General features: G+C 46.1%; 1 protein-coding gene across 1 annotated transcript in view; it reads left to right on the forward strand.

The window, feature by feature from the left end:
- Nucleotides 1-11,265: 11,265 nt before the first annotated feature.
- Nucleotides 11,266-27,828, forward strand: part of csnk1da (casein kinase 1, delta a) — a 66,236-nt gene continuing 49,673 nt past the window's right edge. The window contains exon 1 of the mRNA XM_031819938.1: nt 11,266-11,775. Within this exon, the coding sequence (XP_031675798.1) occupies nt 11,700-11,775 (76 nt within the window). The 5' untranslated portion in view covers nt 11,266-11,699. The remainder of the gene's footprint in view (nt 11,776-27,828) is intronic.

Below are 27,828 nucleotides of genomic sequence, written 5' to 3' on the forward strand. Positions count from 1 at the left end.
TAGTCGTGCTGTTGGACAGAAAACCCGGCATGGATTTTTGGCTCTGGTGGATTTTTGATATCATACCGGCCACTAGATGGCAATATAAACCCCCTTGTCATACTGACATGCCAGTCATTCAAAAGGTCACGTAAACACAGCGTATAAAACATTAAGAACACCTTCCTAATATTGAGTTGCACCCCCCCCCCCAGATAAAAAAAAAATAATAATAAAATATTTAACTTGGGAAGTCAGTTAAGAACAAATTCTTATTTACAATGACAGCATAGGAACAGTGGGTTAACTGCCTCGTTCAGTGCCAGAACAACAGATTTACCTTGTCGGCTCGGGGATTCAATCTAGCAACCTTTCGGTTACTGGCCCAACGCTCCAACCAGTAGGCCCCAGATGCTCTAATTAGATTAGATTAGAGAGTTTATCAGTCACATGTACAGGGTTGACCATGTAATTACAGGGTACAGTGACAATCATAAGCTCTGAGGTCCAACAATACAGGGCTAAGTGAAATAAAAGCCACGTACAGTTAGTGTATTCAACGTAAAATAGCTAGGTGAGACAAACACATATCACAGCCGTAGCAAGTACATTGTTCCTCAGTAAAGTAGCTATCAGCTAAGTCAGAGCTAGTAAGAGGGGGAAGAAAGGCTTTTTTAATAAAAAATCCTTTTTTGGAGGGGGTTGGGGTGAGGAGAGGCTGCGAGTCGGGGTGCTGTGGGATTATTTAAGATACTCGTTGAAGAAGTAGGGTTTCAGATGTTTTCAGAAGATGGGCAGGGACTCTGTTGTCCTAGCATCAGGGGGAAGCTGGTTCCACCATTGGGATGCCAGGACAGAGAAGTGCTTGGACTGGGCTGAGCGGAACCTGCCCTCCTGTAGGGGTGGGAGGGGCCAAGAGACCAGAGGTGTCAGAACAGAGTTCTCAGGTTGGGGTGTCAGGTCTGAGCATCATGGAAGAGGTGTCAGAACAGAGTTTTCAGGTTGGGGTGTCAGGTCTGAGCATCATGGAAGAGGTGTCAGAACAGAGTTCTCAGGTTGGGGTGTCAGGTCTGAGCATCATGGAAGAGGTGTCAGAACAGAGTTCTCAGGTTGGGGTGTCAGGTTTGTGCATCATGGAAGAGGTGTCAGAACAGAGTTCTCAGGTTGGGGTGTCGGGTCTGAGCATCATGGAAGAGGTGTCAGAACAGAGTTCTCAGGTTGGGGTGTCGGGTCTGTGCATCATGGAAGAGGTGTCAGAACAGAGTTCTCAGGTTGGGGTGTCGGGTCTGAGCATCATGGAAGAGGTGTCAGAACAGAGTTCTCAGGTTGGGGTGTCAGGTCTGAGCATCATGGAAGAGGTGTCAGAACAGAGTTCTCAGGTTGGGGTGTATCTGAGCATCATGGAAGAGGTGTCAGAGCAGAGTTCTCAGGTTGGGGTGTATCTGAGCATCATGGAAGAGGTGTCAGAACAGAGTTCTCAGGTTGGGGTGTATCTGAGCATCATGGAAGAGGTGTCAGAACAGAGTTCTCAGGTTGGGGTGTATCTGAGCATCATGGAAGACAACCATAATCAGACATCTCAAGCCCCCATCAAAGGTTTGGTATAAATCTGTCTAGTGTTTAGTTTTTAACTCATGGGACTCTGTTGGCTGACTTTATCTTTTTCTTTTGCACTTGTGCCAAAACACACAAGGTCCCTTGAGAAAACACTCTCATAGTCTATTCACCATAGAACCCAGCCCCAGCATGCATTTGGACTGTCAGGTATAGACACCGGAATTAAACTATGAAGGATGCAGGAATGTATGGGGACTCGGGATGAGTCCCAAATGGCACCCTGCATGGTCTAAAGGGCCCTACATGGTCTAAAGGGCCCTGCATGGTCTAAAGGGACCTACATGGTCTAAAGGGACCTACATGGTCTAAAGGGCCCTACATGGTCTAAAGGGTCCCTACATGGTCTGTGGGGAGATATACATTTGAATAGTCTGTGTCCAAAATGGCACACTATTCCCTACATAGTGCACTACTTTTGAGAGAGAGAGAGAGAGAGAGAGAGAGAGAGAGAGAGAGAGAGGGAGAGAGAGAGAGAGAGAGAGAGGGAGAGAGAGAGAGAGAGAGAGAGAGAGAGAGAGAGAGAGAGAGAGAGAGAGAGAGTGTGTAACTACTGTGTAACTACTGTGTAACTACTGTCTCCTTGTACAGTGTGAGTTGGATATGTTGTTACAATGTGTCTCCCTCTGATCTCCTCTGCAACTACCTGCAGCAACAGGGTTTGAACGTTTACTTCAAAATGTTGCTTGACTGGTGGTAAAGCTATTAACATTGAGTGGCTGCTCCCAAATCACTGACTCAACTCCAGCCACTTTAATAATGGGAATTGATGGGAAATGATGTAAAATATATCACTAGCCACTTTAAACAATGCTACCTAATATAATGTTTACATACCCTACATTATTCATCTCATATGTATATGTATATACTGTACTCTATATCATCTACTGCATCTTTATGTAATACATGTATCACTAGCCACTTTAACTATGCTACTTTGTTTACATACTCATCTCATATGTATATACTGCACTCAATACCATCTACTGTATCTTGCCTATGCCGCTACAATTAGATTTGATTTGATTTGATTTATTAGCTGGCCAAAATTAGGCTACATGAAAAGTACAACATTGTTAATATATAACCGGTTTTATAACAGGTTTTCAGTGAATTTATGTCAATCATGAATCTCATCTGCATGTCCTGCGGTGCAGAAAAATTCTCATCAACAAAAGAGTGATGAAATTAAGACCCTACATTTCTACCTGGCAGTGTGTTTGGTTCTGCCAGTACTTTGAGAGGGTTTACAAGGGAGTATTGTTTTGGTTTACAAGGGAGTGCGTATTGTTTTGGTTTACAAGGGAGTGCGTATTGTTTTGGTTTACAAGGGAGTATTGTTTTGGTTTACAAGGGGGTGTGTAATTGTTTTGGTTTACAAGGTAGTGTGTATTGTTTTGGTTTACAAGGGGGTGCGTATTGCTTTGGTTTACAAGGGGGTGGGTATTGTTTTGGTTTACAAGGGAGTGCGTATTGTTTTGGTTTACAAGGGAGTGCGTATTGTTTTGGTTTACAAGGGGGTGCGTATTGTTTTGGTTTACAAGGGAGTGTGTATTGTTTTGGTTTACAAGGGGGTGCGTATTGTTTTGGTTTACAAGGGGTTGTGTATTGTTTTGGTTCACAAGGGAGTGCGTATTGTTTTGGTTTACAAGGGAGTATTGTTTTGGTTTACAAGGGAGTGCGTATTGTTTTGGTTTACAAGGGAGTGCGTATTGTTTTGGTTTACAAGGGAGTGCGTATTGTTTTGGTTTACAAGGGAGTGCGTATTGTTTTGGTACAGCTCGCTAATAGACTTCCAGCGCATTGGATTCAACGTGACTGACAGAGTACTTTCATTATGTAATGTCTCTGTGTCAAGTCAAGCCTAGGAGCCATGTGACAGTCTTGTATTGCGATAGAAGGCTATGGCCGAGAGATACCCATGGAATTAGAATACTTACAGCAGTGGCCTCAGGCATTGGTTACCTTATAGCCAATCAGCATGTACGATCAGAGAGTATCTGTGCGTGTGGTGTAACCAAGGTGATCGAATTTCATGCTGACCCCCTTCTTGAAACACACCATCCAGGGCCAGGAACAATGGCCAACATGCGCACACACACACACACACACACACACACACACACACACACACACACACACACACACACACACACACACACACACACACACACACACACACACACACTACACAGACAGATGTCCAAGGCCCATCTGTATATGTAATGTCAACAGTACTGTAGTTGGTGTTGAGCTTGTTGTTGACTTGTCCATTCACTCTAAAACTCTAAAACAACCTGTAGGTTGATTGGTCGACACGAAATGTACAAACCTCCCCATTTTAGAGTTCGTTTTTGCATGAGCAGGGTGTGTGAAGTAAGCACAACTAAGATGATATAGGTTTTAGGACAAACAAGTCAATTGAATGGACATTGCTAAGATTTGAGGAAAAAGAAAGGAACAGAGAGAGTAGCTTTAAATTCAGGCCTTTGGGCAGGAATGACATATCATCTCGTTCAATGTCGTTATGTCCTATACTGCAACGTGTCTTAGTTCCTCGACAGCTTGTAAAACCTTGCAGAAGGTAGCATGTTTCAATGTGCAAATCAGAACACTTACCTACCTTACAAAAACAAATGTCTTCTTCTAAATGTGTGGCTCAGAGAGCAGAGGACAAAAGGAGAGGTCTGAATCCACAGAGCATGAAACTGAGTCTACACACTGGGGACCAGTTTAGCATATTCATTCAGTTCAGTCATTACTTTATTACTCTTTAGGCCATCCAGTAGAATACAAATTAATTAGTCCAACGGTATCTATGGCGATTATTTTAGTAAGTGTTTCTTCCTTCACAAAAAAAAAAACATACTTCTGGATTAAATCGTTATTACAACGAATCCCAACTAAATTAATCCATATTGCTTTGTTCTCTAAATGCAGTAGACAATACAGTGGGGCAAAAAAAGTATTTAGTCAGCCACCAATTATGCAAGTTCTCCCACTTAAAAAGATGAGAGAGGCCTGTAATTTTCATCATAGGTACACTTCAACGATGACAGACAAAATGAGAAAAAATCCAGATAATCACATTGTAGGATTTTTTATTAATTTATTTGCAAATTATGGTGGAAAATAAGTATTTGGTCAATAACAAAAGTGTATCTCAATACTTTGTTATATACCCTTTGTTGGCAATGACAGAGGTCAAACGTTTTCTGTAAGTCTTCACAAGGTTTTCACGCACTGTTGCTGGTATTTTGGCCCATTCCTCCATGCAGATCTCCTCTAGAGCAGTAATGTTTTGGGGCTGTTGATGGGCAACACGGACGTTCAACTCCCTCCAAAGATTTTCTATGGGGTTGAGATCTGGAGACTGGCTAGGCCACTCCAGGACCTTGAAATGCTTCTTACGAAGCCACACCTTCGTTGCCCGGGCGGTGTGTTTGGGATCATTGTCATGCTGAAAGACCCAGCCACGTTTCATCTTCAATGCCCTTGCTGATGGAAGGAGGTTTTCACTCAAAATCTCACGATACATGGCCCCATTCATTCTTTCCTTCACATGGATCAGTCGTCCTGGTCCCTTTGCAGAAAAACAGCCCCAAAGCATGATGTTTCCACCCCGATGCTTCACAGTAGGTATATGACATTCTCCCAATCTTCTTCTGGATCATCCAAATGCTCTCCAGCAAACTTCAGATGGGCCTGGACATGTACTGGCTTGAGCAGGGGGACACGTCTGGCACTGCAGGATTTGAGTCCCTGGCGGCGTAGTGTGTTACTGATGGTAGGCTTTGTTACTTTGGCCCCAGCTCTCTGCAGGTCATTCACTAGTTCCCCCATGTGGTTCTGGGATTTTTGCTCACCGTTCTTGTGATCATTTTGACCGCACGGGGTGAGATCTTGCATGGAGCCCCAGATCGAGGGAGATTATCAGTGGTCTTGTATGTCTTCCATTTCCTAATAATTGCTCCCACAGTTGATTTCTTCAAACCAAGCTGCTTACCTACTGCAGATTCAGTCTTCCCAGCCTGGTGCAGGTCTACAATTTTGTTTCTGGTGTCCTTTCACAGCTCTTTGGTCTTGGCCATAGTGGAGTTTGGAGTGTGACTGTTTGAGGTTGTGGACAGGTGTCTTTTATACTGATAACAAGTTCAAACAGGTGCCATTAATACAGGTAATGAGTGGAGGACAGAGGAGCATCTTAAAGAAGAAGTTACAGGTCTGTGAGAGCCAGAAATCTTTATTGTTTGTAGGTGACCAAATACTAATTTTCCACCATAATTTGCAAATAAATTCATTAAAAATCCTACAATGTGATTTTCTGGATTTTTTTCCCTCATTTTGTCTGTTATAGTTGAAGTGTACCTATGATGAAAATTACAGGCCTCTCTCATCTTTTTAAGTGGGAGAACTTGCACAATTGGTGGCTGACTAAATACTTTTTTGCCCCACTGTATATATCCTTTAGCCATGTGGTCTATGTAACCACCTTCTATATCAACTCTGATTGGTCTGTTAGATACAGGAAATAATCATGAAGTGGGGATAATTTTTGTGACATCACTACTGTGAATGGACTATAAGAAAATCCTCTAAAACAATGTGTCCAGCCTTCTGCTCCGTGTGTGTGTGTGTGTGTGTGTGTGTGTGTGTGTGTGTGTGTGTGTGTGTGTGTGTGTGTGTGTGTGTGTGTGTGTGTGTGTGTTCACAATTCATGTGCACACTTTCATTTTAATTAGGGCATTTTAAATTAATCATGGTGGTAATATCAAAGCTCTGTACTAAACCCATTGTGTGTGTTGGCAGAGCCAGATTAAACAGACAGCAGCTGTACTCTCTGGGGATTATATCCTATTGTGTCCCAAATGGCATCCTGTATAGTGCACTACTTATGACGAAGCCCATAGGGGCCTCTGGGCTCAGGTTCAAATTTAGTGCACTATACAGGGAATAGGGTGCCATTTGGGACACAGACATATATCTGCTGGAGCAGAATGGATCCGGATGATCACTGTAAATTCACTTAGAGGGAAGGGAAAGCCGAGCCGGGAAGCACAGAGGAAACACAGTATCACATGCTGCCAGCCATGGGTAATGGAACTGTTATTCCTATTGAAGTCCCCTGCCAGCCATGGGTAATGGAACTGGAAGTTATTCCTATTGAAGTCATACCTATTGAAGTTATTCCTATTGAAGTCATTCCTATTGAAGTCATTCCTATTGAAGTCCCTGACAGCCGTGGGCAATAGAACTGGAAGTTATTCCTATTGAAGTCATTCCTATTGAAGTTATTCCTATTGAAGTCATTCCTATTGAAGTCATTCCTATTGAAGTCATTCCTATTGAAGTTATTCCTATTGAAGTCATTCCTATTGAAGTTATTCCTATTGAAGTCATTCCTATTGAAGTCATTCCTATTGAAGTCCCTGACAGCCGAGGGTAATAGAACTGGAAGTCATTCCTATTGAAGTCATTCCTATTGAAGTCATTCCTATTGAAGTTATTCCTATTGAAGTCCCCTGACAGCTGTGAGTAATAGAACTGGAAGTCATTCCTATTGAAGTCATTCCTATTGAAGTTATTCCTATTGAAGTTATTCCTATTGAAGTCATTCCTATTGAAGTCCCTGACAGCCGAGGGTAATAGAACTGGAAGTCATTCCTATTGAAGTCATTCCTACTGAAGTTATTCCTATTGAAGTTATTCCTATTGAAGTCATTCCTATTGAAGTCCCTGACAGCCGTGGGTAATAGAACTGGAAGTCATTCCTATTGAAGTCCCCTGACAGCCGTGGGTAATATAAGTGGAATTTATTCCTATAGAAGTCATTCCTATTGAAGTCATTCCTACTGAAGTTATTCCTATTGAAGTTATTCCTATTGAAGTCATTCCTATTGAAGTCATTCCTACTGAAGTTATTCCTATTGAAGTCATTCCTATTGAAGTCATTCCTATTGAAGTTATTCCTATTGAAGTTCCTGACAGCTGTGGGTAATAGAACTGGAAGTCATTCCTATTGAAGTCATTCCTATTGAAGTCATTCCTATTGAAGTCATTCCTATTGAAGTCATTCCTATTGAAGTCCCCTGACAGCCGTGGGTAATAGAACTGGAAGTTATTCCTATTGAAGTCATTCCTATTAAAGTCATTCCTACTGAAGTCATTCCTATTGAAGTTATTCCTATTGAAGTCCCCTGACAGCCGAGGGTAATAGAACTGGAAGTCATTCCTATTGAAGTCATTCCTATTGAAGTCCCCTGAACCACAGGAGATCAACCACAGGAGTGAACCACAGGAGAGAACCACAGGAGATCAACCACAGGAGAGAACCACAGGAGAGAACCACAGGAGATCAACCACAGGAGAGAACCACAGGAGAGAACCACTGGAGAGAACCACAGGAGAGAACCACAGGAGAGAACCACAGGAGAGAACCACTGGAGAGAACCACAGGAGAGAACCACTGGAGAGAACCACTGGAGAGAACCACAGGAGAGAACCACTGGAGAGAACCACAGGAGAGAACCACTGGAGAGAACCACAGGAGAGAACCACTGGAGAGAACCACAAGAGAGAACCACAGGAGAGAACCACAGGAGATAATCACTGAGGACAGGGGAGAATGACCATCTACTTCCAGGCATGATTTGTCCTATTTGAATAGACCTGTTTTCTCCACCCTGATTTGCTTTGGGGTCTGTGTTATTAAAGAATAACATCAACTGCCAACACCAGGATGACTCATAACAGCCCAGTCCTCATGCCTGGCTGGTTGTGTGAAGCCTCGCTCGCTCACTGACTGAGACATTTGAATCTCCTCAGTTACATCTGGCCCAAATGACACCCTAGTCCCAATCCCTATACACTACCCGTATGGGCTCTGGTCAAAACCAGTGTACTGCATATATAATAGGGTGCCATTTGGGACTCGGACAGTTTGATTGAGTGGTTGATTTACCCAGCATGCCCTGGTCTTTTAAAGTGTTGGAGCCTGGAGGGGCGAGCTGAGTCATTGCTCCGGCGACGTCACAGCTACGTCATGACAACATGTCCTGACAGATACTTCCTACACCAGATGGACTGACAGATTCAAGTCTTATCGCAGTACGGGTGGATGACTGTGAACTGTTACTTGAATGAAATAGACGTCATGATAGGACAGTAGTACTGGATATAAGTGGGGTTGTTTTCGGACACTCCCATACCTCCTCCTCCTTTCCTCATTCCTTTTTACACCTCTTGATGGCCATTCCTAGAAGCCATGATTGTAAAAAGTAAATCATTGGATAACTGGAGTGATAAGTGGAGTTTGTGCCTCTTGGTTTCCACCCAGTTATGTCAGAACTAACAGAGGGCATTGATCATGTGTGTTATGAGAGGTCCCATGGGGGGGGTTCTCTGGCACTAACTGAGCGGCTGTGAAATGAGACTATTAACTTGTTGGTTGTATTCCTGAGCTGGCAAAGCAGGGTGGAAAAGTATATTGACAGAGAGGGCTGAGAGATGTTACTAAGAACTAGGAGCAGCAGGGAAACTTCTGTGTAAATATTTAGTATAGTTTGTACTTTTCCGTTGGTGGGGTGAGGGCAGATGAGGGCATATAAAATAAAATAAAAATGTTATTTGTCAAATGCTTAATAAACAACAGGTGTAGACGAACAGTGAAATATTTACTTACGGGTCCTTCCCAACAACACACAGAGACAAATAGAGAATTAATAACACAAGGAATTAATACACAATGAGTCATGATAACTTGGCTATATACACGGGGTACCAGTACCAAGCCGTAGATATCGACCAAGAGGTAGATATGTACATATAGGTAGGGATGAAGTGACTAGACAACAGGATAGATAATAAACAGTAGCAGCAGTGTATGTGATGAGTCAAAAGAGTTGCTGTAAAAAGGGTCAATGCAGATTTTTTTTTCATTTAACTGGGCAAGTCAGTTAATAACAAATTCTTATTTACAACAACTGCCTACCCTGGGCCAATTGTACACCCCCAATCACAGCCAGGTGTGATAGAGCCTGGATTTGAACCAGGGACTGTTCTGAGATGCACTGAGATGCAGTGTCTTAGACCGCTGCGCCACTTGGGAGCCCCTAATAGCTACGCAGATAGTCTGGGTAGCTATTAGTTAACAATTTAACAAACTATTTAGCAGTCTTATGACTTAGAGGTAGAAGCTGTTCAGGGTCCTGTTGGTTCTAGACTTGGTGCATAGGTACCACTTGCCGTGGGGTAGCAGAGAGAACCCTCTTCAACAACAACTGTGTATGTAGACTGGTAGATATGATATCTATGTGTACCAGGGTTGTCACTTTATCAGACAATTGGAGAATGGTGTTTGGTATTTTATTAGGATCCCCATTAGCTGTTGCGAAAGCAGAAGCTACTCTTCCTGGTGTCCAACACAAAACATGACATAATACAGAACATTAATAGACCAGAACAGCTCAAGGAGAGAACTACATGAAAAAATATATACATTTGTATTTATTTATTTATTTAACCTTTATTTAACCAGGTAGGCAAGTTGAGAACAAGTTCTCATTTACAATTGCGACCTGGCCAAGATAAAGCAAAGCAGTTCGACACATACAACGACACAGAGTTACACATGGAGTAAAAACAAACATACAGTCAATAATACAGTATAAACAAGTCTATATACAATGTGAGCAAATGAGGTGAGAAGGGAGGTAAAGGCAAAAAAGGCTATGGTGGCAAAGTAAATACAATATAGCAAGTAAAACACTGGAATGGTAGATTTGCAGTGGAAGAATGTACAAAGTAGAAATGCACACGTAGCTTAAATGACAGTGGGCGTGGGTTCACTCTGACAACAATTTGTGTTTCCTTTGTAAAAAAAAAATTGTGTGTGTTTCTTATTTTGTACCACTTCTCTTGAACCAGGAAGTGTTGCTGTGTGGAACAGGCTGACAGGATGTTGTTATTCAAGTGATGCTGTAGTGTTTTTATGCCTTTCCTGTTTTAACCAGATACACAGACTGGGGTTTACACACAGGGTGTGCGTCCCAAATGGCACCACATTCCATATAGTACATTACTTTTGACCTAAAGTAGTGCACTATTTAGACTATGATAGGGTTCCATTGGGGTTACACTAACAGGGAATCCGGTTTCACCTGGTTTTACAGGCCATCTCTCCATTTCCTTGTCATCCCATGCCTAAAGACACACCCAGACTCCCTGATTGATCAACATGTCCTTTTTAATGTTTACAAAGAGGTTGAGATTGAGATTTTTATGTTTTAAATTATATATTTGTCTTATTTCTTATGTAGGCCTAACTATTACACAATGTCGATTCATTAAATACATAAAAAATAACTGTAGATTGATGTGTGTCTCAATATACTGTGCAATAATTTCATCTCAACATAAACGTTTGTTGTAGAGGTTATTAAAAACGACAAAACACACACTGTGAACATGACAGTTAGATAATACTCATGCTAGCTTTTACATGTCATGCTGGACAAAGGAAATTGATTCAACCCTGGCTTTGTTATTATTGTGTCAAGGCAAACCCAGCCCCAGCCCCAGCTCCCCTCCCCCATGCCAGATATTTGCCATGGCCAGCCGTTGCTAAGGGAAGTGACGACACCGACGTACAACAGATTGCTGAACGACGAGAAGTCGCATATTAACTATGTGGAAAAAGCCAGACGCAGAGACAGTGGTGAAAGAACATAGCAAAAAAATACAAGGGCAACGTCTTCAAAAATCCATCTTCATCTTCGGGAAAAGCAATTCGGGATGATATCGAAAATAGCAAGAGCATAAACTACACACGTTAACCTTCAAAACAAACCCATTATTATGATTTTATGACATTAGGATTGTTTTAAAAAGAGAGGTGAAAGATAGTTTGTTGGATTGTAGCTAGGGACAGTGTTACTATATCCGGATATAGACTACGGGAAGCAGAAAGAAGAGAGAAAAATAAACCGTTTCTGGAAATAATTTTGCCTTTAAAAAATATATTTGGACTAAAACTTTCTTGGACTTTTGCTGAAACATTTTTTTTGTGGATTTTGAGCTAGCTTGCTAGCTATAAATTGTCAATCATGGAATTGAGAGTGGGAAACCGATACAGACTGGGCAGAAAAATTGGAAGTGGTTCGTTTGGAGATATTTATTTGGGTAAGTTTCTAATATAAAACAGTTAATAGTATTTATTTTCCTCATCTGTTATTTTAGCTTTTTTTTAAAACATTGTTTATAGCAAGCTTACATGGCATTTGCTAGCTGGCTAATAACTCCAACGGTAGACTCGATCCAACGTCAGCTGTTCCGTTTTCGCCAGCTGATTCTAGCAAACGTTGGAACAAATTGTCCCGTTTGAATGTAACTTATCAATGCGCAGATATATTTTTATCAGAGTATATCTATGAGATACTACACACGTCAATTGTTCTTGTTGGTGATATAAACCACCTTAATTTGGGTGATCATAACCACTAGCTAAGCCAGCTGGAAAGGTTTTGAGTCCAATGTTGTCGACCTTTTGTCAAGCTACAGACATAACGTTTGGTTGTGCAGAAGTCAACCAGGAAGCGGTCTGTCTGTAACAATAAGCTAAGTACCAAAGCTGAATATAGTGTCTCTAAATGTCCAATTTGACTGATAACTCACGATCTGCCAGAGGCAATGGCTGACTTGACATATATTGTATTGACTGATCTCTCAACATGTTCACCACCGGTATTATAATATAACTGTGTGTAATGCATTTCAGTTGTTATCAGTCCCTCTTGAAAACGTTAACGCGATGGAACTGCGCGGAACACTATTTTCACTGGAGTGTTGTTGTATCAGCTATCTACTCCAATCCCTATTGACTGTCGTCGCTACTAGTTGTCAGATTGGCCATGTTATGACATGTTCTGGTGGTTTGTATGTAGTGTATGGATGAAAGTGCTGCTGCTCATCCCTTTCGACTCTCGGCTGAGATCAAACTGGCCTCTGGTCCAGGTGGATAGGGGCCTAACAAGTTTATAAGATATTATCAAATAAAATGCATGGACATTACAAACTGTCCGTGGCCTAACCTAGATAACATGATGGATGGTATTTTGTCTGTTTTTCATTGATTATTTTCCTTCATTCAGCTTCAGCTGATTCATTGGGGGTGAGATAGAGCAAGGTCATGTTTGTGACACAGAAACTGATGCAGGCCTGTGTGTGTGTGTGTGTGTGTGTCCAACTTCCATCAGGGTAGGTTATGATAAGGGCTCATACCCTCACTTACCTCATTTGTTTTACTTGCAAACAACAACTGGGCTAGACCTAGTTGGATCACTTGTTACTCTGGTTTTAACAACACCGCAAATCAAACTAGATTAAAAAGGACAACATCATTGTAAAATAATAGACATTTTCTTTTGCAAAGCGTTTTGTTACAGTGTGCACTACTGAATATGCCTCCTAGCCACGTCTATTTGCGCTGAAAGGACTGGATAATTAGCTATATATTAAGGACTCCACCACCTTGCCCACTGGCAGGCTTCAGGGCCTATCCAATTCTTTCTGCCCCAGGCTACATGAAGCACTAATGTGTAGGAGTCTAGGGGTTGATTTGGAATCAGCCAGCAGTGTAGGAGTCTAGGGGTTGATTTGGAATCAGCCAGCAGTGTAGGAGTCTAGGGGTTGATTTGGAATCAGCCAGCAGTGTAGGAGTCTAGGGGTTGATTTGGAATCAGCCAGCAGTGTAGGAGTCTAGGGGTTGATTTGGAATCAGCCAGCAGTGTAGGAGTCTAGGGGTTGATTTGGAATCAGCCAGCAGTGTAGGAGTCTAGGGGTTGATTTGGAATCAGCCAGCAGTGTAGGAGTCTAGGGGTTGATTTGGAATCAGCCAGCAGTGTAGGAGTCTAGGGGTTGATTTGGAATCAGCCAGCAGTGTAGGAGTCTAGGGGTTGATTTGGAATCAGCCAGCAGTGTAGGAGTCTAGGGGTTGATTTGGAATCAGCCAGCAGTGTAGGAGTCTAGGGGTTGATTTGGAATCAGCCAGCAGTGTAGGAGTCGGAGGAGCAGGGGCTCTATTGTCCTGGAACCAGGGTCGGAGGAGCAAGGGGCTCTAATGTCCTGGAACCAGGGTCGGAGGAGCAGGGGCTCTATTGTCCTGGAACCAGGGTCGGAGGAGCAGGGGCTCTATTGTCCTGGAACCAGGGTCGGAGGAGCAAGGGGCTCTATTGTCCTGGAACCAGGGTCGGAGGAGCAGGGGCTCTATTGTCCTGGAACCAGTGTTGAGGAGCAGGGGCTCTATTGTCCTGGAACCAGGGTCGGAGGAGCAGGGGCTCTATTGTCCTGGAACCAGGGTCGGAGGAGCAGGGGCTCTATTGTCCTGGAACCAGTGTTGAGGAGCAGGGGCTGTATTGTCCTGGTGTTGTCCTAGACTAGTGCACTGGTGGTCTTTGTCTGGTGTGGTACTCTCAGTCTCTGGTGGGGTGTTGGGCTGGGTGTGAATATATACAGACCAACACTGTCTTTGAGACAAACTAGACTTGCTGCAGTTTAAGTTGTCTACTAATGCTTTCCCTCTGTGTTCAGGTTGGAGTCGGAACAGAACAGTGTCTGGTCTCCCGAGTGGTGCGGTGGTCTAAGGCATTGCATCGCTGTGCTAGCTGTGCCGCTAGAGATTCTGGGTTCGAGTCCAGGCTCTGTCGCAGTCGGCCGCAACCGGGAGACCCATGGGGCGGCGCACAATTAGCCCAGCGTCGTCTGGGTTTGGGGAGGGTTTGGCCGGCAGGGATGTCCTTGTCGCATCGCGCTCTAGTGACTCCTGTGGCGGGCAGGGAGCATGACTGCTGACACGGTCGCCAGGTGTACGGTGTTTCCTCCGACACGTTGGTGCGACTGGCTTCCGGGTTAAGTGGGCATTCTGTTAAGAAGCAGTGTGGCTTGGTTGGGTTGTGTTTCGGAGGATGCACGGCTCTCGACCTTCGCCTCTCCCGAGTCCGTACGGGAGTTGCAGCGAGGGGACAAGACTGTAACTACCAATTGGATACAATGAAATTGGGGAGAAAAAGGGGTAAAAAAGAACAGTGGCTGTCCTCTGTGTTCAGGTTTGGGGTTGTGTTCGTTCGGGCACAAAGCAAGCATTTGTTATTGGACAGCTACAGATAGAACCTCCTAGTTTCGCCTAATTTTCTAACGCTTCGTCCTTCGTGCCAACTGAACAAGACCCAGGTTGTGTTGTTCTGCTGGAGACTCTGACTGTTGTCTCTAGTGTGTCTGTCAAGACTGCTGGTGTCTTGTGTAGGTCACCACCATTACCTAGTTATATAATATGACCGTAATGTGTCTCTGTTGCAGAGCGACGCAGAACAATGATAACACTGGTGTGTTGGTGACTGTGTCCTGACACAGGGTGCTTCCCAAATCCACATTTCACACTATTCCCTATATTGTCCACTACTTTTGACCACAGCTCTATTGGGCCCTGTTCAAAAGTAGTGCACTATATAGGCAATATAGTTAAATTTGGGACGTGACCTGTCTCGCATTGATGAGAGGAAGCCATTCTAGACTATAGAGAAACACCCCTGGTCTTTAATAAGGGCGTAGGCAGCCTGGCAGCTCACACACACAGAAGTGATGTTCAACCTGTGGCGACGTGAGCGATCTCTTTATTGCATGTTTGTACAGTACATCCCCGTTGGTAGATTAGCTGCTCTCACAGCAACAGCTGTACCTGTGGAGAAGCCAGCCTACATGCTGCTTACAATGTGTTGCTGTCAGATGTGTCTCCTTGGTGGAGGTCTGAATTTCACTCCCTCTTGTGTAGCGTTGTAAAATTCAGGCAATTTCCCCTAAATTGCCTTATTCCATCATCGGCTTCCAGGAATCTTCCAACTAGATTCAGAACGCTTGACCTGAGTTCTGAAGTTCTCAGCCTTCACGCGAGTTCTGACGTTCTCAGCCTTCACCCGAGTTCTGACGTTCTCAGCCTTCACCCGAGTTCTGACGTTCTCAGCCTTCACCCGAGTTCTGACGCTCTCAGCCTTCACCCGAGTTCTGACGCGCTCAGCTTTCACCCGAGCTCTGACGCTCTCAGCCTTCACCCGAGCTCTGACGTTCTCAGCCTTCGCCCGAGCTCTGACGTTCTCAGCCTTCGCCCGAGCTCTGACGTTCTCAGCCTTCGCCCGAGCTCTGACGTTCTCAGCCTTCGCCCGAGCTCTGGCGCTCTCAGCCTTCGCCCGAGCTCTGACGTTCTCAATTCTGAACTTGAAAGAAAGAAATCAAATAGTTTACTCTTCCTTAACTAGTTGACCCTTTAGTTGGGGTCTGAAGGGAAGACCTGTCCCTTACCTCATTCACACACACAACATTCCTTTTCCCTGTGAGAACTGTGTGTGTGCGTGCGAGCGAACCGTGTGTGCGTCTCTTTGTGTCTTGCACGTTGTAACAGACCACTCCACCAAAGCCCCTGTTGTGAGATGTATGTGATGTAATGATGTCGCAGGGTGCGTACCAAACGGGCCCCCTATTCCCTATGTAGTGCACTACTATTGACCAGGGCCTACATAGGGAATAGGGTGCCATTTGCGGACACAGAGAAGGGCAGAACAGAGTTATTGTTACAGCCAGCTGCTCTTAATGCCCTGTTCAGACACAACTACCTGATCTATCGCCGTTGGTTGAGTCCCAAATGGGCCCCCTGTATGGGCATAATCAGTGCACTATTTAGGGGAAAGGGTGCCATTTGGCACTAAACTAATAAGTATCCTGTTCAATGCTTGTTTTCTCTCCTAGAAACCCCTGTAGCTGTTTGCTTTCATGTGTAGATAGAAGATGGATGGAAAGCCGCTCACTCTGGTTCACTTCATACAATGGTGTAATCATGTTCTATCCCCTGTGTGTGTGTCTCTGTGTGTGTCTCTGTGTGTGTCTCTGTGTGTGTCTCTGTGTGTGTGTGTGTGTGTGTTGAGGTAATCATGGTTTTGAACACAGCTGGAATCTCTTAAGGGTCTCGGTAGCGTGCTGTGTTCTGTTCTGTGTTCCTGGTCCTGTAAAGACCCGGTGTGTGTGTGTTGTCATAGGCAACGAGACGTGAGGATGAGGTCAGTGTTTGGCCAGAGAGTACCTGGTTCGAATCCGGGCTGCATCACATCCGGCTGTGATTGGGAGTCCCATAGGGCGGAGCACAATTGACCCAGTGTCGTCTGGGTTTGGCCGGGGTAGGCCGTCAGTGTAAAATAAGAATTTGTTCTTAACTGACTTGCCTAGTTAAATAAAATAAAGGCATTAAAGCTGGAACACCAACCAACCAATAGAGAGCAGAGAACTCAGCTGGAACACCAACCAACCAATAGAGAGCAGAGAACTCAGCTGGAACACCAACCAACCAATAGAGAGCAGAGACCTCAGCTGGAACACCAACCAACCAATAGAGAGCAGAGAACTCAGCTGGAACACCAGTGTTTACAAACTCCTGACAGAAATTCTAACAGTCATCCATCTCTCTCCCCCCAGTCCCTCCACTACTAACATAATGTGTTGTTAAGTGATCTTTAAAACGCTGTTGCAACATTACCTGACATTGCTCCAACTCATAGTCTGTAAATCAGTGACTAAACTGTGTTACACAAACTCACACTGTGTGTTCATCTACTTAAAGGACTTGTATAAAGTTGTCCGAGCTCTTCACACCCGGGGAAGCTGACCTGTTGTGCCCCTACTTTGAGAGTTGGGAATGTGTTTGTGTGCAAGCATTGAGGCCGGTGAGTGTTTTGCACTCGAGTTCTGGTTGCCAAGGTTTTACACCAGGTCTGGGATCTGTGTTGGTACATAGCTATGGTGTGTTTCAGCAGGTGTACTGTACATGCCAGTGTTATGCTCTGGGGCTTGGGCTGATCAATACCACATGCTTGTCCCCAGCCCCCCACCTCCAAGTTCTGTGCAGTGGAACAACACGGCCCTGCTCTGTAAAACCTGCCAAGAAAGAGATGAGCTCACAGTCTCTGTTTTCCTGACCAGACCAGAGGTCTATAATCACCACCAGGTGGTTTATCTCCTCCTGACCAGACCAGAGGTCTATAATCACCACCAGGTGGTTTATCTCCTCCTGACCAGACCAGAGGTCTATAATCACCACCAGGTGGTTTATCTCCTCCTGACCAGACCAGAGGTCTATAATCACCACCAGGTGGTTTATCTCCTCCTGACCAGACCAGACCAGAGGTCTATAATCACCACCAGGTGGTTTATCTCCTCCTGACCTGACCAGACCAGACCAGAGGTCTATAATCACCACCAGGTGGTTTATCTCCTCCTGACCAGACCAGACCAGAGGTCTATAATCACCACCAGGTGGTTTATCTCCTCCTGACCAGACCAGAGGTCTATAATCACCACCAGGTGGTTTATCTCCTCCTGACCTGACCAGACCAGACCAGAGGTCTATAATCACCACCAGGTGGTTTATCTCCTCCTGACCAGACCAGACCAGAGGTCTATAATCACCACCAGGTGGTTTATCTCCTCCTGACCAGACCAGACCAGAGGTCTATAATCACCACCAGGTGGTTTATCTCCTCCTGACCAGACCAGGCCAGAGGTCTATAATCACCACCAGGTGGTTTATCTCCTCCTGACCAGACCAGGCCAGAGGTCTATAATCACCACCAGGTGGTTTATCTCCTCCTGACCAGACCAGACCAGAGGTCTATAATCACCACCAGGTGGTTTATCTCCTCCTGACCAGACCAGAGGTCTATAATCACCACCAGGTGGTTTATCTCCTCCTGACCAGACCAGAGGTCTATAATCACCACCAGGTGGTTTATCTCCTCCTGACCAGCCCAGAGGTCTATAATCACCACCAGGTGGTTTATCTCCTCCTGACCAGACCAGAGGTCTATAATCACCACCAGGTGGTTTATCTCCTCCTGACCAGACCAGAGGTCTATAATCACCACCAGGTGGTTTATCTCCTCCTGACCAGACCAGAGGTCTATAATCACCACCAGGTGGTTTATCTCCTCCTGACCAGACCAGAGGTCTATAATCACCACCAGGTGGTTTATCTCCTCCTGACCAGACCAGAGGTCTATAATCACCACCAGGTGGTTTATCTCCTCCTGACCAGACCAGAGGTCTATAATCACCACCAGGTGGTTTATCTCCTCCTGACCAGACCAGAGGTCTATAATCACCACCAGGTGGTTTATCTCCTCCTGACCAGACCAGACCAGAGGTCTATAATCACCACCAGGTGGTTTATCTCCTCCTGACCTGACCAGACCAGACCAGAGGTCTATAATCACCACCAGGTGGTTTATCTCCTCCTGACCTGACCAGACCAGACCAGAGGTCTATAATCACCACCAGGTGGTTTATCTCCTCCTGACCAGACCAGAGGTCTATAATCACCACCAGGTGGTTTATCTCCTCCTGACCTGACCAGACCAGACCAGAGGTCTATAATCACCACCAGGTGGTTTATCTCCTCCTGACCAGACCAGACCAGAGGTCTATAATCACCACCAGGTGGTTTATCTCCTCCTGACCAGACCAGACCAGAGGTCTATAATCACCACCAGGTGGTTTATCTCCTCCTGACCAGACCAGGCCAGAGGTCTATAATCACCACCAGGTGGTTTATCTCCTCCTGACCAGACCAGGCCAGAGGTCTATAATCACCACCAGGTGGTTTATCTCCTCCTGACCAGACCAGACCAGAGGTCTATAATCACCACCAGGTGGTTTATCTCCTCCTGACCAGACCAGAGGTCTATAATCACCACCAGGTGGTTTATCTCCTCCTGACCAGACCAGAGGTCTATAATCACCACCAGGTGGTTTATCTCCTCCTGACCAGACCAGAGGTCTATAATCACCACCAGGTGGTTTATCTCCTCCTGACCAGCCCAGAGGTCTATAATCACCACCAGGTGGTTTATCTCCTCCTGACCAGACCAGAGGTCTATAATCACCACCAGGTGGTTTATCTCCTCCTGACCAGACCAGAGGTCTATAATCACCACCAGGTGGTTTATCTCCTCCTGACCAGACCAGAGGTCTATAATCACCACCAGGTGGTTTATCTCCTCCTGACCAGACCAGACCAGAGGTCTATAATCACCACCAGGTGGTTTATCTCCTCCTGACCAGACCAGACCAGAGGTCTATAATCACCACCAGGTGGTTTATCTCCTCCTGACCAGACCAGACCAGAGGTCTATAATCACCACCAGGTGGTTTATCTCCTCCTGACCAGACCAGACCAGAGGTCTATAATCACCACCAGGTGGTTTATCTCCTCCTGACCAGACCAGACCAGAGGTCTATAATCACCACCAGGTGGTTTATCTCCTCCTGACCAGACCAGACCAGAGGTCTATAATCACCACCAGGTGGTTTATCTCCTCCTGACCAGACCAGACCAGAGGTCTATAATCACCACCAGCTGGTTGAGACCTCTCCCCCTATAGGTCTGTTCTCCTGACCAGACCAGACCAGAGGTCTATAATCACCACCAGCTGGTTGAGACCTCTCCCCCTATAGGTCTGTTCTCCTGACCAGACCAGACCAGAGGTCTATAATCACCACCAGCTGGTTGAGACCTCTCCCCTTATAGGTCTGTTCTCCTGACCAGACCAGAGGTCTATAATCACCACCAGCTGGTTGAGACCTCTCCCCCTATAGGTCTGTTCTCCTGACCAGACCAGAGGTCTATAATCACCACCAGCTGGTTGAGACCTCTCCCCCTATAGGTCTGTTCTCCTGACCAGACCAGAGGTCTATAATCACCACCAGCTGGTTGAGACCTCTCCCCCTATAGGTCTGTTCTCCAGACCAGAGGTCTATAATCACCACCAGCTGGTTGAGACCTCTCCCCCTATAGGTCTGTTCTCCTGACCAGACCAGAGGTCTATAATCACCACCAGCTGGTTGAGACTTCTCCCCCTATAGGTCTGTTCTCCTGACCAGACCAGAGGTCTATAATCACCACCAGCTGGTTGAGACCTCTCCCCCTATAGGTCTGTTCTCCTGACCAGACCAGAGGTCTATAATCACCACCAGCTGGTTGAGACTTCTCCCCCTATAGGTCTGTTCTCCTGACCAGACCAGAGGTCTATAATCACCACCAGCTGGTTGAGACCTCTCCCCCTATAGGTCTGTTCTCCAGACCAGAGGTCTATAATCACCACCAGCTGGTTGAGACCTCTCCCCCTATAGGTCTGTTCTCCTGACCAGACAGGAGCGTGTTTCATCCTCTTTCTGTTGTTGTCACGTGCCGTTAGAGGGAGGACAACGTTCCTGTAAACGGAAGGGTTTACTAGGCTTCATGTTGTACACGTTTCAGCTGCATCTGAGTATGGCATTCTCTCTCATTGTATTCATATTATCCAATTGAAGACGTTTAGCAAAGTTAACAACCTATCACGCTAATCTTTGACAATTACCTAGTTAAGTAGTTTTTTTTTAATTTTTACTTTGAGAAGTGGCCAACATTTACAAAACATCGATGTTGTTTTTAGTGTGTTTGTGTTCAATGTTTGGACACGTGGTGTTTTTACTAGACTGATGTTGGAGTTCCCCCCCTCCCTCTCCTCACTTTGATAGCATAACATGACATGCTATGGGCTCTGATTTACCACCCAGCCCTGTGGATCTCTGTGTTCCTCTACGCATGGATGACATGATTGCAGATAGTCTATCCAGCCAACAGCCCCTCTGCCCCAACTGAGTCCCAGAACAGGGAGAGATAAGCAGGGACAGGGAAGAGACTAGGAGGGTTGGGGGATAAATAAGGGCCAGCTGCCTCCAGGCTATGAAGAGAGAGGAAAGGGAGAGGGAGAGAGAGAGGAGTAGAGAGGCTGTTGATTTGGCTGGCTGAATAAAGCTTTACTTTCTACCCTTCTTGAAATAAGCAGCTCAGTGTTGAGAAATAAGAGGGGTTTTGTTAGCCAGTCAATTGGTGTAACACTCCTGTCCATTTCACACAGTGAAACAAATGTCAAACTGTCATACCAGCTTCAGTTACCCTCAACACACTCCATCTCCTCCTCTGTCCTTCTCTCCCCTCTCTGTCCTGTCTTTCCAGCTCTCCTCTTCCCTCCTCTCCCTTATATTACACCACCACCTCCACAGCAGGAACCCATTATATTACACACCACCACCACCACCACAGCAGGAACCCATTATATTACACACCACCACCACAGCAGGAACACATTATATTACACACCACCACCACAGCAGGAACCCATTATATTACACACCACCACCACCACAGCAGGAACCCATTATATTACACACCACCACCACCACAGCAGGAACCCATTATATTACACACCACCACCACCACAGCAGGAACCCATTATATTACACCACCACAGCAAGAACCCATTATATTACACCACCACAGCAGGAACCCATTATATTACACACCACCACCACCACAGCAGGAACCCATTATAGTACACACCACCACCACAGCAGGAACCCATTATAGTACACACCACCACCACCACCACAGCAGGAACCCATTATAGTACACACCACCACCACCACCACAGCAGGAACCCATTATATTACACCACCACCACCACAGCAGGAACCCATTATAGTACACACCACCACCACCACAGCAGGAACCCATTATATTACACCACCACCACAGCAGGAACCCATTATATTACACACCACCACCACCACAGCAGGAACCCATTATATTACACACCACCACCACAGCAGGAACCCATTATATTACATCACTACCACCACAGCAGGATCCCATTATATTACCACACCACCACCTCAGCAGGAACCCATTATATTACCACACCACCACCACAGCAGGAACCCATTATATTACCACACCACCACCACAGCAGGAACCCATTATATTACACCACCACCACAGCAGGAACCCATTATATTACACCACCACCACAGCAGGAACCCATTATATTACACCACCACCACCACAGCAGGAACCCATTATATTACACACCACCACCACCACCACAGCAGGAACCCATTAAATTACACACCACCACCACAGCAGGAACCCATTATATTACACACCACCACCACAGCAGGAACCCATTATATTACCACACCACCACCACAGCAGGAACCCATTATATTACACCACCACCACCACAGCAGGAACCCATTATATTACACCACCACCACCACAGCAAGAACCCATTATATTACACCACCACCACAGCAGGAACCCATTATATTACACCACCACCACAGCAGGAACCCATTATATTACACCACCACCACAGCAGGAACCCATTATATTACACCACCACCACCACAGCAGGAACCCATTATATTACACACCACCACCACCTCCTCTGTCCTTCTCTCCCCTCTCTGTCCTGTCTTTCCAGCTCGCCTCTTCCCTCCTCTCCCTTATATTACACCACCACCTCCACAGCAGGAACCCATTATATTACACACCACCACCACAGCAGGAACACATTATATTACACACCACCACCACCACAGCAGGAACCCATTATATTACACACCACCACCACCACAGCAGGAACCCATTATATTACACACCACCACCACCACAGCAGGAACCCATTATATTACACCACCACAGCAGGAACCCATTATATTACACCACCACAGCAGGAACCCATTATATTACACCACCACAGCAGGAACCCATTATATTACACCACTACAGCAGGAACCCATTATATTACACACCACCACCACCACAGCAGGAACCCATTATAGTACACACCACCACCACAGCAGGAACCCATTATAGTACACACCACCACCACAGCAGGAACCCATTATATTACACCACCACCACCACAGCAGGAACCCATTATAGTACACACCACCACCACCACAGCAGGATGGGTTCCCCACAGCAGGAACCCATTATATTACACCACCACCACCCCCACAGCAGGAACCCATTATATTACACCACCACCACCACCACCACAGCAGGAACCCATTATATTACACACCACCACCACCACAGCAGGAACCCATTATATTACACACCACCACCACCACAGCAGGAACCCATTATATTACACACCACCACCACCACAGCAGGAACCCATTATATTACACACCACCACCACCACAGCAGGAACCCATTATATTACACCACCACCACAGCAGGAACCCATTATATTACACCACCACCACAGCAGGAACCCATTATATTACACACCACCACCACCACAGCAGGAACCCATTATATTACACACCACCACCACCACCACAGCAGGAACCCATTATATTACACACCACCACCACCACAGCAGGAACCCATTATATTACACACCACCACCACCACAGCAGGAACCCATTATATTACACACCACCACCACCACAGCAGGAACCCATTATATTACCACACCACCACCACAGCAGGAACCCATTATATTACCACCACACCACCACCACAGCAGGAACCCATTATATTACACCACCACCACAGCAGGAACCCATTATATTACATACCACCACCACAGCAGGAACCCATTATATTACACACCACCACCACCACAGCAGGAACCCATTATATTACACACCACCACCACCACAGCAGGAACCCATTATATTACACACCACCACCACCACAGCAGGAACCCATTATATTACCACACCACCACCACAGCAGGAACCCATTATATTACCACCACACCACCACCACAGCAGGAACCCATTATATTACACCACCACCACAGCAGGAACCCATTATATTACACACCACCACAGCAGGAACCCATTATATTACACACCACCACCACAGCAGGAACCCATTATATTACACACCACCACCACAGCAGGAACCCATTATATTACACACCACCACCACAGCAGGAACCCATTATATTACACACCACCACCACCACAGCAGGAACCCATTATATTACACACCACCACCACCACAGCAGGAACCCATTATATTACACACCACCACCACCACAGCAGGAACCCATTATATTACCACACCACCACCACAGCAGGAACCCATTATATTACCACACCACCACCACAGCAGGAACCCATTATATTACCACACCACCACCACAGCAGGAACCCATTATATTACCACACCACCACCACAGCAGGAACCCATTATATTACACCACCACCACAGCAGGAACCCATTATATTACCACACCACCACCACAGCAGGAACACATTATTACCACACCACCACCACAGCAGGAACACATTATATTACACACCACCACCACAGCAGGAACACATTATATTACACACCACCACCACAGCAGGAACACATTATATTACACACCACCACCACAGCAGGAACCCATTATATTACACACCACCACCACCACAGCAGGAACCCATTATATTACACACCACCACCACCACAGCAGGAACCCATTATATTACACACCACCACAGCAGGAACCCATTATATTACACCACCACAGCAGGAACCCATTATATTACACACCACCACCACCACAGCAGGAACCCATTATAGTACACACCACCACCACCACCACAGCAGGAACCCATTATATTACACCACCACCACCACAGCAGGAACCCATTATATTACACCACCACCACCACCACCACAGCAGGAACCCATTATAGTACACACCACCACCACCACAGCAGGAACCCATTATATTACACCACCACCACAGCAGGAACCCATTATATTACACACCACCACCACCACCACAGCAGGAACCCATTATATTACATCACTACCACCACAGCAGGATCCCATTATATTACCACACCACCACCTCAGCAGGAACCCATTATATTACCACACCACCACCACAGCAGGAACCCATTATATTACACCACCAGAACAGCAGGAACCCATTATATTACACCACCACCACAGCAGGAACCCATTATATTACACCACCACCACAGCAGGAACCCATTATATTACCACACCACCACCACAGCAGGAACCCATTATATTACACCACCACCACAGCAGGAACCCATTATATTACACCACCACCACCACAGCAGGAACCCATTATATTACACACCACCACCACCACAGCAGGAACCCATTATATTACACCACCACCACCCCCACAGCAGGAACCCATTATATTACACCACCACCACAGCAGGAACCCATTATATTACACACCACCACCACCACAGCAGGAACCCATTATATTACACACCACCACCACCACAGCAGGAACCCATTATATTACACACCACCACCACAGCAGGAACCCATTATATTACACCACCACCACAACAGGAACCCATTATATTACACACCACCACCACCACAGCAGGAACCCATTATATTACACACCACCACCACCACAGCAGGAACCCATTATATTACACACCACCACCACCACCACCACAGCAGGAACCCATTACATTACACACCACCACCACCACCACAGCAGGAACCCATTATATTACACACCACCACCACCACAGCAGGAACCCATTATATTACCACACCACCACCACCACAGCAGGAACCCATTATATTACCACACCACCACCACAGCAGGAACCCATTATATTACCACACCACCACCACAGCAGGAACCCATTATATTACCACACCACCACCACAGCAGGAACCCATTATATTACACACCACCACCACCACAGCAGGAACCCATTATATTACACACCACCACCACCACAGCAGGAACCCATTATATTACACACCACCACCACCACAGCAGGAACCCATTATATTACACACCACCACCACCACAGCAGGAACCCATTATATTACACACCACCACCACCACAGCAGGAACCCATTATATTACACACCACCACCACCACAGCAGGAACCCATTATATTACACACCACCACCACCACAGCAGGAACCCATTATATTACCACACCACCACCACAGCAGGAACCCATTATATTACACCACCACCACAGCAGGAACCCATTATATTACCACACCACCACCACAGCAGGAACCCATTATATTACACCACCACCACAGCAGGAACCCATTATATTACCACACCACCACCACAGCAGGAACCCATTATATTACACCACCACCACCACAGCAGGAACCCATTATATTACACCACCACCACCACCACAGCAGGAACTGGGGGGGGGGGGGGCTGAGCCTGAGAATAGCCTGAGCCTGAGAATAGCCTGAGCCGTGTCGAGCCTGAGAATAGCGCTTAGCCGTGGTATCTTGGCCACATACCACATCTCCCCGGGCCTTATTGCTTCAATAGGTCAGGTTGTAGCTAGTTGCTAGTTTGATTCCTTAAGGGGTGTCTGAGCATGTCTACACACACAACCCTGCAGTATGGGCAGGAGTAGGAGTGGTGTGTTCCCTGCTCAATCTGTCAAGACGTATCACATTCCTGTTAAGATAACCCACACCCTGAACGGCTCCCCTAAAACGTTGTCTCATGTTCACTTCATGCCTACAGAATCCCTAGCCAAGATAACCCACACCCTGACCGGCTCCCCTAAAACGGAGTCTCACGTTCACTTCATGCCTACAGAATCCCGAGCCAAGATAACCCACACCCTGACCGGCTCCCCTAAAACGGTGTCTCACGTTCACTTCATGCCTACAGAATCCCTAGCCAAGATAACCCACACCCTGACCGGCTCCCCTAAAACGGTGTCTCACGTTCACTTCATGCCTACAGAATCCCTAGCCAAGATAACCCACACCCACACCGGCTCCCTAAAACGGTGTCTCAGGTCATGCCTACAGAATCCCTAGCCAAGATAACCCACACCGGCTCCCCTAAAACGGTGTTTCACGTCATGCCTACAGAATCCCAAGCCAAGATAACCCACACCCTGACCGGCTCCCCTAAAACGGAGTCTCACGTTCACTTCATGCCTACAGAATCCCGAGCCAAGATAACCCACACCCTGACCGGCTCCCCTAAAACGTTGTCTCACGTTCACGTCATGCCTACAGAATCGCTAGCCAAGATAACCCACACCCTGGCCGGCTCCCCTAAAACGGTGTCTCACGTTCACTTCATGCCTACAGAATCCCTAGCCAAGATAACCCACACCCACACCGGCTCCCTAAAACGGTGTCTCAGGTCATGCCTACAGAATCCCTAGCCAAGATAACCCACACCCACACCGGCTCCCTAAAACGGTGTCTCAGGTCATGCCTACAGAATCCCTAGCCAAGATAACCCACACCGGCTCCCCTAAAACGGTGTTTCACGTCATGCCTACAGAATCCCAAG

This window comes from Oncorhynchus kisutch, unplaced genomic scaffold (genome assembly GCF_002021735.2).
Source record: "Oncorhynchus kisutch isolate 150728-3 unplaced genomic scaffold, Okis_V2 scaffold2905, whole genome shotgun sequence".
NCBI lineage: Eukaryota > Metazoa > Chordata > Actinopteri > Salmoniformes > Salmonidae > Oncorhynchus > Oncorhynchus kisutch.